The sequence below is a fragment of the Parasteatoda tepidariorum genome, chromosome 7, assembly GCF_982258835.1.
Source record: "Parasteatoda tepidariorum strain Cologne lab strain chromosome 7, Ptep-v5.0, whole genome shotgun sequence".
In the NCBI taxonomy this organism is placed as follows: domain Eukaryota; kingdom Metazoa; phylum Arthropoda; class Arachnida; order Araneae; family Theridiidae; genus Parasteatoda; species Parasteatoda tepidariorum.
The window spans coordinates 87050100-87066990 of NC_141761.1; the positions used below are offsets into that span (position 1 = coordinate 87050100).

Sequence of the window (16891 nt, forward strand, 5' to 3'; positions counted from 1 at the left end):
ATTAATTATTTAAATATTGAAATGTCATATTTTGCTTTATGGTAGACATGCATCCTCCCCTTTTTTACAATTTATAATTAAAAAAATTCTTTGCTTAAAAGTCTGAAAACACTTCATCAAAAACCCTCCCTTAATTGCCTTAGAAAAAAAAAATACTAAGAGATATTCTACAATATACTTCTGATAATAAGCAAGCATTTTCAAACTGCTCAACCTTGTCAATTACTTACAGAAGATTAGATTTGTTTTATAGTATCTACATTTACTAGTAGATCTTTTATATCTGATTTACTTGATTAATTAATTTTTTATTTTGAAAAAGCAGTTTTTTTTAAAAATTTATTACGCAAGGACTTCAATGCAAAATTGAGTTTTTTAAAAAAATAATTAAAAAACAACTATATTATATATTACACATTCAAGATATCAAAATTAAATCTAACTTCACACTATGAATGATGAATAAACGCTGGAAAAACAAGAATGCAAACAACAAAAAAAAAAAAAAAAAAGAAAGAACAACCTCAAACTTATAAAACCAGCATTAGCAAGTAATACAATGAAAACTATTTGAGGCGGACAGTAAACTGATTAGATAGCATAGTTAGACCATTCAAATTTATTATTAAACATAAATTTCATCCTTCGAGTAATAATCAACAATTTCATCAATAAAGAAATTGTTTCCTTCTTTAAATCATTTCCTTCATTATAAGGTTAGCAAAATCCACCTTTGAATAGAGGTTCATCATTGATTGCACAATTAAAATTAGTATGAAACTTTTAGTGAATAGCTTGTAATATTTTGAACATTTTTGTTTTAATGAATTTAAGTTTACTTACAAGGAATTATTTCTCTAAAAAAGAAAACTTAAATTTATAATTAGAAAAAAAAGATGTGATATTAAATAAATTTAATATTTCTGAGTTTATGTTTCTTATATACAAGTAAATTAAAACTGAAGGAAACTTACTTTTTTCTAATATGTATCCATGTATGAGATGCCACCCAAATAAGTACAGTGAACAATAATCCACTTCCTACAGCTGATACTAACATAAATGCAGTTCCTTCACTAAATTAAACAAATATGAACTTCAGGAATAAAATAAACAGATACACTTAATTTCAAATTCTATGTATTATATAATTATAATCCATGTATTACATTATCCAAAATTTTAAGAAGAATAACTTTGCAAAAACGAGTTAAATAACATTTTTCTTCATGGTGGTTATGATACTAAATTTTATCTATAAATTGAATTTAACTAAATTCCCCCCCCCCCATTAAATTAGCATCTATAAACAAATTTCTAAGAAACTCAATTACTTTACAAGCTATGCATTCCCCCCTAAATTTTTTTTTTGTCTAAAATAATTTACGGCATAAAAAAAATTTGAAATATTATTTTTTATATTTTTTAAATTACAAATTCGGATTTTATATTTTTCTCCGTCCACAATTACAATCTTTTTGGAAGAAAAAAAAAAGTTAAAATTAATCCCTTTAAAAAAAAAAGTTATATTTACATACAAGGCTACAAATAAAGATATAATTTATTTGGTGTTAGAAGTTGAGTTAACACTTTTTTATTTCAAACTTACAGAGTTCCTGTGCAAGCAGCCTCCATTGCTGTCTTATATTCTTGATTTATTCTGTAACATTTCACGTAGCTTACAACAGCTTCTAGCAACCTTCCAGTTTGATCAATATGGTCTGCCAAGTGAGCCAATGTCTCCTTAATCTGAAAATTAAAAAAATTACATTTTTTACAAAAAAGTATTATGCAAACAATGTGCACTTGAGTAACAATGTGTATCAATAACTTGATTAGAATGTTAAAAAAAAAAATTTAAAAAATTTAACTTTATATGAGGATGAGATTGAATAAATGCAGAAGACACCAAAAGCCAACAACATTTGAAAGTTTGGTAAGTTGAGTTAAAGTTAACTTGAACTGAGTACTCACTCATGTAAGTAAACATTTTATTACTTCATATTAGTAATGTTCATATACAAAGAGTATACTGGTATAGAAATAAATTGATGTGAGGCAAGTCAACAAAATAATGTTACAAAATGAGTGTCTGATGTAAACAGAAAGAATTACTAGAATACCTATAGGATCATAAGTTCTATATACTTTTTTTAAAGAAAGCAAAGTCCCTTGAAAAGTTCATATACTCCTTTATAGACAAAAACAAAAACATTTATTTAGTCAATATTTTTTTCTGTTAAATGAATAAAACCTAAATTGACAGAATTAACAAGGCTATGTCAGCCTTCTTACATAATTTTATTAAAGTACTGACAAATGACACTTTTTATTGCTAAATTAGACAACTCTTAAAAATAGTTTATGTTAAGCGCATTTAATTGGAAATATAATATATATTGCAATAATAAAAAGTTAATAACTGTGATTTCTATCCAAATAATAGAGTAAAAATAAAAATATTTACTAGTAAAAAGAATCTTTGAAATCATTACATAAAACTAATTTATTAATGAAATGTTATATATATATATATATACATACACACACACATACATACGCAGAGAATAAGATTCCTAAAAATACTTACAAAACAAATTTTTTAATTAAAGCAATATATTATCTAAAATATCGCCAGCACTAATTTAGGTAGAAATGAAACATCACAAACTTGTTAATCAAAGTGTTCATAAAAACACACAATCTCACATCACTTCCTTAATCAAAAAATTAAGGGAAAAAAATAAGTATTCTTACAACAGTCCCTTTATCAGGAAATATGATTTCATCAGTAACTTCCTTTATTTCTTTCAGAGTATCGTTTACATTTTTCAGAGCTTTTGAACCTTCTGATATTGCCTAATAAAAAAGAAAAAAACTTTTTTAAAAAAAGAAAAGACAAATAAAACTATAAAAAAAAGAAAAAAGATTTACCTTGTTAAAAGGATCTTGAACCTTGTCATCACAATGAATATAATACGTCAAAACCCCTAATATTAGAAAAGGAAAAAATTATATATATATATATAGATAGATAGATACAGATATAAAAACATTCATAGATTTAAATATGTGTATAAGGTAATCCTAAAATTATATTTTTTAAATATATTAATTTTTTTAGTAATTGCAAAATTTAAAATTTTCTAACCTGAATTTTGACTTATCTAAATAAATTTTTATCAAATTCAGTCTTCTTTTGATAGACTCACAAAAAGTTTATTTTTAAAGTAAGAAAAATGTTACACTAGCAGCACAAGGAAGGGAAGAAAGGCAAAATATTTACATAACATAGAACACTTAAGACCCTTGAGACTTGATCACCTGACACTTGTACATACCTGATTCAACAACCCCACTGGTTTGCTGATACAGGAAAGGTTCTGGGTCAAGACAGAAATCAGAACCAGCCTTTAAGAAAAAATTCAAATACATTATTAAATTGAAAACTATATATGCTAAAATGCATTAGGAAAATCACAACTTTTTTAAAAGTTTAAAAAAAATATATAATATATTATAAAAGACCATAGCTGTCAAGATGAATAGGGAAATATGCAGCTGATTTTTTTAAATTATATAAAGTTCATGATAACTGTTGTATAATATACTAAATATTTTACATATAGTGAATTTTAGCTATTTTCATTGTCATCAAAATACAAACACTTAATTACACTAATAACAATGCCATATTTTTTTTTACGATTGTCATTAAATGAACTTGAAAAGTTTATTATATTAACTCAATTTTTATAAGCAATTTATTATTGATAGTTAAAATATTTCATAATTTCAAAAGGTTGTCCTGAATAAAAAAAATAAACAGGTTACTATAAATGAGGCTTTTTTCATTATGTATTAGTAATATCTATTTAAATATTCAAACAAGCAATAAATAGTGTAAAAATTCTATTTCAATGAGGACATTTTATTATTTTTAGGAAACTTACTCAAGTTTAGGGAATTTTCTAAAATATACAAAAACCAAGAAAATTACCATTAAACCAGTAGAAACTGGCAAAATTCAGTAGACTACTGGTTAATCCAGTAGAGTTACAAGTTATAAAAGACTATCATAAAGCACTAAAGATTTAAACTAAATATCCAAAATTTTAATCAGTTATACTTAATTTCAAAAGTTTTATTACAAAAACAGATGAAATTAAATTTTACTGATGTTTAAATTCTTGCTTTTATGATTATGTTAGTATTTTGACGAACAAAAAATTAATATAGAAGAAAAAAATAAAAAGATTTTTATTATACTTTATTTTAGTTTAAATTGGGAAAACATTCTTTTTAGTTTTCACTTACCACACAGATACCAACATACAAAGAGACTAAAACCCAACATATTACAACAGAGAGAAGTCCAAACACTGAAAACCTAAAAATTTAAAACGAAAAATTGTCAAAACACAAGATAATAACGCTAAGTCTAATACTCATCAATGAAAATTTCATCCAATGAAAATTGAGTTTAACTTACAATATTAGAAGACATCTTGAATGTTTGATAACACCCCAAATAAGTGTTAAACACAGTATGATTAAAAGGCATAATAGACCTATAGTAGCTAACCATCTAAAATAAGAACAATTGCACTAAATTAAAAACAAATTTAAAAAATAAAAAATATACATTATGTTGAACTAATTTAATTTTTACCTTTAACACACATTTTATGAATTATATGGATACAAATTTTAAAAAAAATTTAAATAAAAAATAAAAATAAAAAAGCTTTGATGAAGTTTTTTTTTAGTACTCAATTGAAAAAATTAAAATTATATACAAGAAATATTTAGAGAAAGGTCTCGCATTGATGCTTTAAAAAATTATCCAAGCATTTTAAATATAACTCTGAATTTGATTAACTACTAAGATTGGTGACACAATAACTTTCATTAATGACCCTTTCAGTATGCAATCCTTGAATATTTTCCGTGGCAGCTGAGGCAGTTCCTTGAGAACTGCCTTAAACTACTACACCTATGCAAATTTTCAGAGGCTGAAAATTGGTGAAGTTAGCAGGAAAAATTGGACGCAATCAGCTCCTATGATTTATTAATGTATCAGAGGTTATATTTATTTTTATTTCTTACTATCAAAATTTTGGAATTACAGTTTTAAGATGACTGTTTCCGAATAAGCTTTAACAACCAACTATGAAATACAAAAGATTAAAAAATAAAGTGCTTTACCTGATGAATTCTACTTCATCAATAATGCCAGGAATATTTTGAAAATTCATACTGTCCACTTTATGGTTGATGTCGTTAACTTTGTTCAAGCCTATTGTTACATTTTCTTTCATCCTTTCAAGACCATTGTCAAAAAAATCTCTTAAAGAAATGTTTTGCACAACATTGAACAAACCTTCTAGCTTCTGCAAATCTTGGTCAACGTCATCATTTAACAAAGATTCTATTTTAATTGACTAAAATAAAAATAAATTTTTTAATAAATTGAAGAAAAAAAATATATATGGTTAAGCCTTGAGATATGAACAGTATATCATGAGATGGTTTTTTCTTTTTTTTTTTTTTAATCACATAAAAATAGATAAATTTGCGGTTAACTTTTTATGGTTACATTGTTTTTATTTTTTGATTTACAACTGTAAAATATTTCGGACAATGTGTGTAAATACTTCCATTTTATAAAACTAAAATGTTTTTATTAGGTCGTAAAGTTGCCCAACCACCCAAGCTAAAAATGAAATTTTTAACAAGTCTTTTTGAAATACTCATAAAAATATTATATAGGAAAACATTATACTTGGAAAGCTTTAGATAAATACAAATAATGAAAGAAGTTTAAACAAATAGCTTTTACTATTTAGACAAAAATTTGAAAAATATGTTAACTGCAAATTCTTTTTAAAAATTTTAAGTTTTAACATAGTATAATAATAACAGCATACAGTTTCAGTACTGAGAATTCAAACCTGTCGCAAATGAAATAGCACATATAAAAAAATATTGCAAAGGGTACAAAAAGAAAGCAATTTGATTACGTTAAACCCAACATACCTGGCCCTTCACGTTAGTTAAAACTTCAGAGATGTTTACGGCTGAGGATTCAATTTTATCGATGCCTCTGTGAGCTATTTCATTTCCATATAGCCCTACAGCAATTGCACCACTAAAAAGTGAATTAATGAAGAAATTTGTAAAATGCAGATAAGATAATAAAACACATTGCATTACGAAAGCTGCAAGTTGCAGCTGTCCAATAACAAAGATAAATGTCTGTAAAATCTTTTTTTTTCTCCACATATTTAATTATAATACAGGAGAAAATCTTTATAACATACTTCTATAAATCACAATTTTTCATAAACCACACTTGTTTTGTGGGAGTAAACAATGAAATTTGCAGTTAAGAAATTTCTATAACTAAGGAAGAACTATATACTTTATAGACTATTTGTTTAATTACTTGCTAAGAGGTGAAAATTTCAAAAGCCAAGCAAACCAAAATTGATTCATTTGCTTGACGTTAGCTCTAATGCTGAAGAAAATTATAAATCTTGTATTCTGTGAATTTTATATAGTTAACAGGGTTGCCACTGTACAGGGAAAACACATGTACAGGGAAAAAAAATTCCCTGTACATGTTATACGCAATATATTAAGAGGAAACAACAATTACTGTGCTCTCGTGTGAGCTATATTGGGCTAACTATATTTATTAGTTTCAATTGCTGGAAAAACAGCTGAACATACTTAAATAATGCTATGGTAAATGAAATAGTTTAGCATAGCTAAAGTATCATGGTTAAACATCCCATAGATTACGCTTTGAGTGGTCACCATTTTTTAAAAGACCAAAATAAAAATTCCCTGCATTTTCCCTGTTATTTTAGGTGATTTTTAAAGTCCCTGTATTTTTCTGGTTTTCCCTAGTCTCCCTGTGGAGTGGCAACCCTGGTTAAGTACATATTTTGTATTTTTAGGCATCTAAAAACTACTTTAAAGCCTTCTGATTATAAAATATATTGCAAATATATGTAATATATTTTTTTACGTTCTTTGTAAACTTAGCAACTTACACTTACATACTAATTAAATTATTTATTTATACTGGTCGTCTAGAGTTCATAATTAAAAAACAAAAATGTGTAATATGAATTAAAATATCCATTACAGGCAAGAAATGATCAACCCTGATAATTAATAATTATTCAAATGAATGGTTTCTTGCTTTTAATTATAAAGAACAAATGTAAGAAGAATAGACTGTTACTGTGGTATTTTAATAATACAGAAACATTTGTCCTCAAGTAGTAATAATAAATGAAAGAAAGAGGAAGAGAAATATCCATTTTTATTAACGGTAATTATGAGCAGCAGTAAATACAGCAAAAATATATAACTTAATATTTTGCACATTATGATAATATTAAATAAAAAACCTACACATACTACATTAAAATTTTTAAATAAAGACACTGCAGAATTAGGGAAGGATGGACAAAAGATATTTTATATTTATTTCCAGAATCAATATAGTTTATTTTAACATGCTTATTTTCACAAACGTGATGACTAGTAAAAATACAGTATTTATTATTTAACAGCAATCACAAAAAATGTATTGAACTTAAGTTTTTTTTTCCTCTGCTTTTTTCAGTCAAATTCTTAGGATTATAATATGAACCACATAAGTAATTTTATACATTACTTGTAAAAAATGGGTCAAGAGTATAAATATAATACATAAACTCTCAAATAAAAACATACAAGACTTTAAAAATTGATTACTTACCAGCAAAGAATGGCAAAAAAGCCAAGAGTCCATTTTAGAGGGGTTATTTTTCTTTTTCTTTTAAAACTAGAGTCACAACAACGACACAAGAAGAAGATTAAAAATGCCAATAATGTTAAAATTAAATAGAACCCAGGAACAGCTATGATTATCCCTAAAGCCTGTAAAGAAAATAATAATTTTTGGCAAAATATTTTAATTATATACTAAAACAAATAAACAACTGAGTCTTAAATTGGAGAGTTTAAGATTAATTTTGGAAAAACTATTAACGAGAAGGTCTGTGAGTGAAAACCAAGCATCCGGAGCAAACAGAGTTGCAAAAGTGAGTGTGTGTGAGTAGACCAACTGCCCAAGAAGGTGAATAAATTAATAAATTAAATCTCTATGTAAATCATTATAGAGATCAGGGCTTCCACTCAATTTCTGAAGAAAAAAAAATCTCTAACTTTTCCAGGTATCTCAGGTAAATTTTATGAAAATTGAGACCATATTTTCATCAGAAAACTTTGATTGTTTTATTTGTAATGTGAAATATTAGATTTTCTGCATAAAAAAAATATCATTAAATGAGGATGGAAACATTTCAGTTTGACTAAAATTTGAAATTTTTATAACAAATAATTGTAATAAATATTAGAATTATTTAACTCAAACTTAATAACTGATTACTGTTACTGACAATTTTAAGGCTGGTTATTTTCCAGGGATAATTTAGGAATATTCTAGGTTTTCGTTAAAAAAAATTAAAACTTTTCCTGATTTTTGGAGTTAAAATAAAATTCCCTGACAATTCCAGGTTTTCCGTGTTCTCCCTGACCCGTGGAAACCCTGACAGATAATATGGGAGTAAACCTACAGCCTTAAAAAGGTTAATGTGCCACCTTTTAGGCAAAAATAACACAAAAATAAAAACTATATAACATACCTTGTTTACAAGTTAATAAATAAATAAAATAACAGAATTTACTTCCGCTAAAAAAATTGAAAAAACAGTTAACAATTTACTAGTTTTTTTTTTTTTTTTTATTATTATTTTTTATATCTATTTTATGTAGATAGCACTTTGCAGAAAATCAGGCAAAGCGTTCATGTGCACAAGTGAGGTCCAATGCTAAGAAGCATTGAAGAGATTGAAAGAAGTAGAAAGGACAACACGTTAATAACTGCCAATTTTTTCGCTTTGTAACAATTATACACTTAATTTTCGATTATGCATTTCAGTATACTTAACAATTATACATTTAAGTATACTTAGCAATTATACATTTAAGTATACTTAAACTTTCAATCATGACTAATTAACATTGTTCTCCTTAGTTAAAGAATAATCAAATTATTATTGATCTTAAAGCTATATTATTTTTTGTGCATCCTAAAAAAAAGTATTATTTTGATGTTTAATCAACAGAAAGCTGACTATTTTATATTAAAAAGTTAAATAATTGTTTAAACCAATTAATCATAAAGGAATAGAAGGCTTTTACCTCCAAGTAAGCACTGTTACTTGGATCAAATGTAGTATTTACTGATGAAAATGTTATGTCCACATGAGGAAAGGCATGGAACCATTCTGCAATGTGAGATATGTGGTAAGTATCCCGTACCACATCCGGAGCCAAAATGCCTGGATCCACGTTAGGAGACATAATGCCTGGAAATAAATAATATTGCATCGTAAAACATTAAAAAAAAATATTACAACTAAAATTTCTAAGCAACACATTGGGTACTTTTTCTTTTAATTCAGTAAAGCATTTTTTTTTTTAATGGCGGGCACTTGACGGGATTATGTACTGTCCCATTGGCCTCTATGCCAGAACTGATACTCTCTTCTTGTTGCTCAATGGGCACCTGCGGCGAAGCCACGGCAGTGGAGCAGCGTCGCCCACGTCACACTACCACAAACCCGTTTATAGGGCGGGTCATATTCACACAAAGGAGAAAGGGCATAGAACAAAGAGAGAGAGAAAGAAACATCCATGCCCTGAGCAGGATTCGAACCCGCAACCATCAGCTCTGCAGTCAGGCAAGCTAACCACTCGGCCACCTGGTTGGCATAAAGCAATATAAAACCTTGCTAAAAATTTACTTATATTTTACAGGCTGAGGTTGGATAAAGTGGGTTGACAAGTTTAATGCTTACTACTTTTTATTTATGGTCATTGCATATGGTTTGGCTTAGTCTCCTGATGAACTTATTTGATAATTATCCAGCAAAAACCATTAATTTTAGTTCAGACTTCCAAAAAATTTAATAAACATCACAATTTCACATTTTTTGGTATCATTGAAATAAATTTACATTATTATTAAATAAATAATTCAAAATGACAATAATTCAGAAATAACTCTATTTGTATGAATTATTTTCTGATGTTGGGTAATTAGGGAAGATTTATGTAGTGGCACATGCACCAAAATAATTTATAACTGTCATTGAACAGCTGACCCAATTTTTTGGGTTTACGACTACTAATGTTCAGCTCAGTAGCCTTGTAATTTTGAACCCAATCTAGACAAGGGAACTCCTGGATCAAGTATTAGGAGAAATTTACCTTTGTGGAGGACTTTTTGATTAAACTAACCCGAATTTGAGTTACACGGAGAGGAAAACCACAAATTCTTTCAGCAACTAGAAAAACATTAGTATGGTTTCTAAGATCACATATTAATCCATGATTGAATAAATTTTTTTTCTACAAATGTACATAAAAGTAGCTTTATGAGTCAGGGGTCTGTTTCGAAGAAATTTGGGTCCGTTAACAGACCCTTCACAAAATATCTTTTCATATATAATCATCATATCAAATATAATATCAAAATATCTTTTCATTTTTTTTCCTTCACAAAATATTTTAACTTAAAAACAGACCTTTAACAAAATAATTTATCTTTTAATCGGACCCTTCACAAATTTGTATATCTTCATTATTGTTTTGTTAATCGAATAAATCCTTCCCGGGAAAGGGAGGGAGAAAGACAAATGTAAACGAACTAAATTTTGTCTTCAGCAGACGCTTCTTCCTTTATTCGTCCAAAATTAATATTCTGCGTTCAGCAGTGTAGGCTAAATACCAAATATTTAAATGCTGCATTACTAATTTAGTAGCTGTAATTGCTGTTTATTTTTTAAAATTTAATTTTTTTAATTATAATTTTACAGTGTTGAGCATAATCCTGTATGTCTTTACAATTTAAAGACTCCTTGAAAGTTTTTTTGCACAAATGGACCCTATTTGCACAAATTCACAAAAGCGGACCCTGGTTGAAAGAATGCGACTTAATGTTTATTTTATATTCACAAATTACGAGTAATTTTTTCACAATTTTACAAAAACGGACCTTTCACAAAATGTCTGGACAGACCCCTGTGAGTATCTCTCACATAAGCTAATTTTTACTATTTGCAAGAGTCAAAAAATATCTTTAAAGCACTAAAATAAAATAAATAAAGCTTTAATTTAAGACACTAAAAATTTTAGTCTTGGTAGCAAATGCATTAGTCTTAGAGTTATATTAAAATGAATGTCATTCAATGATTATTTAACGGAAAACCAATATTAATGTAGTTTGAGCATTTATAGTAAATAACAATTTTAATTAAAAAATGTAAACATAAATAATAAATTCTTCTGAACATTTACTTTAATAATAATAAAATTCAGATAAAGGGATTTATTCATAATAAAAATTCTCTCTTAGGAAAGCCTTATTATAGATCATTATATCGAAGGAAAATAAATACCAAAATATTTTATCAGAAATTGTCCAAAAATTTAAATACGAAATTTTTATTTATGGAAAATAAAGGTGAATTCAATAATGAATATTTGGCACCATCATTAGATCTTTACACATTTTGATGAAAATTTATTACAAGTGAAATCAATGTATAAAAGACAATTTTAATCTAATTTTAAGACCTATCTGCCGTAAAATTAGATAAAAAAATTGGATTGTTTAGTATCGCACATTAAAGACCAAAATATTTATATTTGTAGTAAGCGAGTAATTGGATGCTAAATAAATGTGTGATTGTTATGTAAATATCAATAATGAATACTTTAATTTATGTAAAATTTACTAAAAAATAAAGTTTGCTAACAATACAATCAGTTATACTTACTTTTTTAGCAATAAAACTTTTCAATTTTATGATTGTTAAAATGTAAGCCTAGCTTAAACGAATCAAACCATCTTGCTTTTCAAATGCGAATTTGACACATAGAAAAAAAGGATTATGAGAGATAATGAAAAAGTTTGAGTTTTAAATCATGATTAGTTCATTACATTAGTAAGATCATCATAATTTTTAGTCCCCCAGGTAAGATAAATTTCAGTCAACAAGCAGGAAATAATTAAAATTTACATCACGGGACCGATTGACGATTACTGCGTTCGCCAGTGCGTAGCTTGACATGGCTCAAAGCAATGCATAAGTTCATTTTCTGTTGAACTAGGTGGAGCTTTTCTGCTAAAAAATCAATAATATTTGAAAGTCAATAATTGCTCATTGAATTAACAAAACAAAAAGATATTTAATTTGAAACAACAGCAGAAATGGAGTTGACGTTTAAATATTCAACAAAAATAACGAAAATAATTCATAAAGGTGGCAAAAATTTAAATAATTATATTTTTTTGCAAAAAAGTAATTTTAAAACCAAAAATAAGGTCATGTATGATAAATTAAAAATAAATTTAAGAATTCAAAGCAAGTATTCATCCTTCTTTTTTTTGTTAAGTGGCAGAAATCTAAATTAAAATGAAACGTCACGTATTACTTATACGTGTTTGGCAACTTTGTTGTATTTATTGTTCTGTTCCATGATAGCAGACAGCGTGCAATGCTGACAAATATATGACTCTGTTTATTTTATTTATTCTCATTTTCCTGGATGACGTTGATGATAATTATTTATTTTTTTAAACCTCTTACTTAAACTTATCAAAATTATCGTTCCTTTATTATCTAGTTAGTAATTGCTTTTGATTTTAATTAAAACTTATCTCTCAAAGTTTGAAATCGCTTTCTTACTGATCATTTCGTTGTAGCTGTTTTTGTGTTTATGTCTCAAAAAAGCTTGTGATTGTTCAGCGAATAGTTTTGCCTTTATCTGTTATCGCTTCTAGAATATGAATAATCTTTAAATTTACATTAGGTATGGTGTAAATAATCCAGAAGTCGAATGAAAGTTTCAATTATTTTATGAAACTCATATTTGAAAATACTGGCAATTTTGTTGCTAACTTTGTAGTTATCATTGAATTTTATTTTAAATTATAATATTTATATTGTATAGATTGTCACCCTACATCGACACTATATGTAATGTGTGTTTATACTCAATATTTTATTCAAATGAAAATTTATTGATTGGGATATTCTTAAACTTGATGTTAAAAACAGTAAAGTATAATGAAAGTAGGCAAAATGTGTCACAAAAATTAACGCTTGTAACTATGCTTTAAAAATTATTATAGTATCCCAACATTGCAGTTGTTTTACTTCAGTATTAAATAGTCATTAATGTAATTTCAATTTATGTCTCTGCAAAATTTTAGTTTTTCTATATATATAGTTCAATTGTTTAACTTGCCAGGCCAATTACTCTTTACTTTGCGGACTAGTAATGAATTCTTATTCTTAATTTAATATTGATGTGCATTTTTAAATATCTGTCATTAGTTTATTTTTATATGAATAGTTAAAACAGAATCTCTACATCTTGTTAAATTCCTTTTATGCATAACTGAGTTTTTGAATTTGTTAAAAATAGGAAGCAGATCAACTTTATTTTGATTGCTAACAGTAAAAACCTAGACAGACCCCTGAAAGTGCATAAAATACTTTATGTTCTGTCATAAAATAAAGCAATCAAGATTAACTTCTCTATTTTTGAAAAAAGAAATTCTATTGATGTCTTATTTAAAACCTAATTATTTCTTAAATCTTGTTACAAAATAAATGCTTGCCGAAAAAGATTAATCTTGGTTTGTAAATTTTTCAGTTTTTAAACTGTCAGAATGGATGATGAGAATGGAACAGCAAGGGATCCAAAAGTTATCACTTGTCAACCATCTAATGTGTTAGATTATGACATCGAAGGTATTACTTATATATATTATTAAGTGGTTCTAATGTTATATTAGTAAGTGATATTAATGAATATGCATATTGTTGTTATTCTTTTCCAGATCACCGAGCTTGCACTGTTTACATAGGATATCATGTTCCAGCTTACAGAAAAAAAGGCCCTCATAAAAGATATCATCGTCACCATCACAAACCTGCACATAGTACCAGTGTAGAATGTGATCCAGAAGCTAATAAATCTGGTACTTTTAAGCATAGTTAAATAGTTTATTTCATTATTAAAAATATTAATAGTTTTGTCATCAACCTGTTCATAATAAATTTTATTTTTTTAAATTTCAAAAAATCAATAAAAATGGAAAATTTTTGCTATAATTATACCACTTATTTTTTTATTAACTGCAAACTATTAAGTTATGAATGTTCAACCTTTTTTCCAGGTTAGCTACTTTCAAAAAAATTTCTCTTTACCGTAGAATCATAAATTCATACTATTTATTAAAATGAGATTAAAATATATACATAAATATTTCTAATGCAAGTTTTATTGGTTTTAAAATTGTTTTAGGAATCACTTGCAGTCAATGTGATCTGCATGTTCATGACCAATTCGTAAAATATGGGCTCTGTTTCTTCACTTCCATTTAAAATTTATTTATCCAATATGTCAAAAAAAATAATTTTTATTTTTACCGTAGAATGATTGCATTGATATTCAGTAATTATTTCAAATATATTTTTTAACTTATTTATTATAGTTCTGGTTGAAAAATGCATTTTTTAAACTTTTATTATTACGTTTTTAGTAAGTTTACCATCTGAAAGAGTCCATTTTATATTGGGCGAAGATGAAGATGGCAGCCATGAGCCTCATCCCTTATTTAGTGAAATGGGAGAATTGTTTCAAAAGGGTGATGAAATTGAGTGGAGAGAAACTGCTCGGTATTATTACAATTATTCATATAAGTTTGTATATTTTGTAATTATCTTTATAGGATGATCGAAATGTATTATAGAGTTAAATATCTTTTGATTAATTGGTTTTAGGACAACAGTTCCAATTATAGAAATTGACGAAATTAATTTTTCTCAGCATAATATTTTATTGATGTGACTTATTTCGTTAAAACTTTTCGAAATAGTAATTTTTGTATGTAATTTTAATAAAAGAAACTTCCTATGTAGAATAATGTTCCTTTTGTACTTTTCTATAAAATTTCAAAATAAGTTAAAAACGCTTGATGTTTTTTTTTTTTTTTTTTTTTTAATGTGTTTTGCCCTAAAAAAATGAATATAATCTTCTTCTTCCTGGATTGTATCATTTTTAAATTTAAACTCTGAAATAAATCAGATTATTTATTGAAAAATAATTTTTAATGTATATACTAGAATTAAGATATACTTTGATTTTTCCTTTTTGAATATTATAGCTGTATAATAATTAAATTATAAATAAAAATTTTTTTTTCAAATTAAAACAGTCTAAAAATGGATAATTTATTTTTATTTAGTTGGCTACTCAAATAAAAGTAAACATTTGATATAAAATGATAATCATTGTTCCTACTAAATAATATTTTTATTAACAAATTAAATGTTTTTACCTTATTTTGCAAAATATTTGTAAAAAAATTTTTTAAAGAATAAAACAATATCAAAAAATTTTTTTAACTAAAAATTTTTAGAAAGATTTTGATTTTACTGGAACGAAGGTGTCTATTTAATACATTTTAGCTTAGAATTAAATTTTGGAAATATAATGTTAAGAGCTTGAATGTATAAATCAAATCCGGAAATGTTATGAGGAGTGTACAATTAAAGATCTTTTTAACTTAGGCATATGAAATTAATAAGGGTTTCCCTAATTATTTAACATTAATTTTTGACTTGTGCTATTGAGCCAAATGTTTGATCTAATTAAATGATTTTTTTAAATATTGCATTAATACTAAAAAGTGATTTTTAATTAATCTTTTAATGACATTGTCATAGCTTATACCATATTTTATTTATTTCATTCATATTGATTTAAAAAAAAATCCAATTTTTAGTTGGATAAAGTTTGAAGAAGATGTAGAGGAAGGTGGTAATCGCTGGTCTAAACCTCATGTTGCTACTGTGTCGCTTCATTCACTCTTTGAATTGAGAAGTTGTCTTACAAATGGCTCAATCTTATTAGATTTAGATGCTCATAATTTAGATCAAATTTCAGGTAATAAATAAGTAAAATAAGGTAATAAACATAATAATTTTTACCTTTGAGGATATTTATTCAGGCTGTCTTTAAAGCAAGTTTATTGTACCATTTTAGTAGAGTGATAATGTAAAACTTAGTCTTAGCTGCCAATTCTATTAGATTTTTCCAGTTTCTCCTGGTCTACTGGTTTCATAAAAATTCTCCTGGTTTTTGTATATTTTAGTAAATTCCCTAAAACTGAGTAAGTTTCCTCTTAAAATCCTTATTGAAGTAGAATTTTTGTGCAGATTATTGCTTGCTTGAATATTTATGTAAGTGTCACTGATTTATGATATATAAGAAAGCGAGGTGCATTTATAAAATTCACTTAGCTACCTTTGATGAGTTTAATGCCAATTACTATTCAAAATTATAAATAAACATAAACTATTATATTTTAAGGTCATTTAATGTCATCATAACTGGAAAATATTGCAGTTTTTCTTTTTTGATGACGGCAAAAATCCCTAAAATTCCCTACGTGTAAAATATTTAGTATATTTTGTAACAATATCATGAAATTTAAATTATGTCATAAAATCTAGTGGATTTTATCCTATCCGTGTTGGGAGCTATGCTTAGTATTTCTTGAAATATTTGTCGATTTGAAATATCTTTATTGGATTCCTTTTCTTGCTGTTTTAATTTTGATTAACCAGTAAAAAGGTTACATCTTTTATTTAAAATATCTTAAAGTTTATTCGCTTTCTAAAAATATTTCTCATAAGGACTGATGTACTGTAGCAAGCAGAAATTTAGGAAAGGGATTTTAATAGTT

The 16891-nt window shown here is 26.3% G+C and overlaps 2 protein-coding genes across 14 annotated transcripts in view; one reads left to right on the forward strand and one right to left on the reverse strand.

Moving 5' to 3' along the window:
- The window catches only part of LOC107450541 (protein tweety), a 28251-nt gene extending 16000 nt beyond the window's left edge, over nucleotides 1-12251 (reverse strand). For 5 of the 9 annotated variants that reach the window (XM_043041255.3, XM_043041254.3, XM_043041252.3 and 2 more), the window contains exons 1-12: nucleotides 11907-12251; nucleotides 9265-9431; nucleotides 7778-7938; nucleotides 6040-6151; nucleotides 5209-5444; nucleotides 4493-4588; nucleotides 4318-4390; nucleotides 3342-3411; nucleotides 2935-2990; nucleotides 2758-2859; nucleotides 1610-1749; nucleotides 975-1076 (exon numbers count right to left, since the gene is read on the reverse strand). In XM_043041255.3, coding sequence (XP_042897189.2) covers nucleotides 975-1076; nucleotides 1610-1749; nucleotides 2758-2859; nucleotides 2935-2990; nucleotides 3342-3411; nucleotides 4318-4390; nucleotides 4493-4588; nucleotides 5209-5444; nucleotides 6040-6151; nucleotides 7778-7938; nucleotides 9265-9426 — 1310 coding nt within the window. In that variant the 5' untranslated portion in view covers nucleotides 9427-9431; nucleotides 11907-12251. The remainder of the gene's footprint in view (nucleotides 1-974; nucleotides 1077-1609; nucleotides 1750-2757; nucleotides 2860-2934; nucleotides 2991-3341; nucleotides 3412-4317; nucleotides 4391-4492; nucleotides 4589-5208; nucleotides 5445-6039; nucleotides 6152-7777; nucleotides 7939-9264; nucleotides 9432-11906) is intronic. The other 4 variants (XM_043041248.3, XM_043041251.3, XM_043041249.3 and 1 more) reach the window with 1 other exon arrangement.
- A 19-nt stretch (nucleotides 12252-12270) lies between these two features.
- LOC107450543 (electroneutral sodium bicarbonate exchanger 1) overlaps nucleotides 12271-16891 on the forward strand; it is a 44356-nt gene continuing 39735 nt past the window's right edge. For 2 of the 5 annotated variants that reach the window (XM_043041246.3, XM_071183192.2), the window contains exons 1-5: nucleotides 12586-12942; nucleotides 13792-13889; nucleotides 13979-14119; nucleotides 14684-14819; nucleotides 15929-16089. In XM_043041246.3, coding sequence (XP_042897180.2) covers nucleotides 13808-13889; nucleotides 13979-14119; nucleotides 14684-14819; nucleotides 15929-16089 — 520 coding nt within the window. In that variant the 5' untranslated portion in view covers nucleotides 12586-12942; nucleotides 13792-13807. Of the gene's footprint in view, nucleotides 12393-12566; nucleotides 12943-13791; nucleotides 13890-13978; nucleotides 14120-14683; nucleotides 14820-15928; nucleotides 16090-16891 lie in introns of those variants that run through there. The other 3 variants (XM_071183193.2, XM_043041247.3, XM_043041245.3) reach the window with 3 other exon arrangements.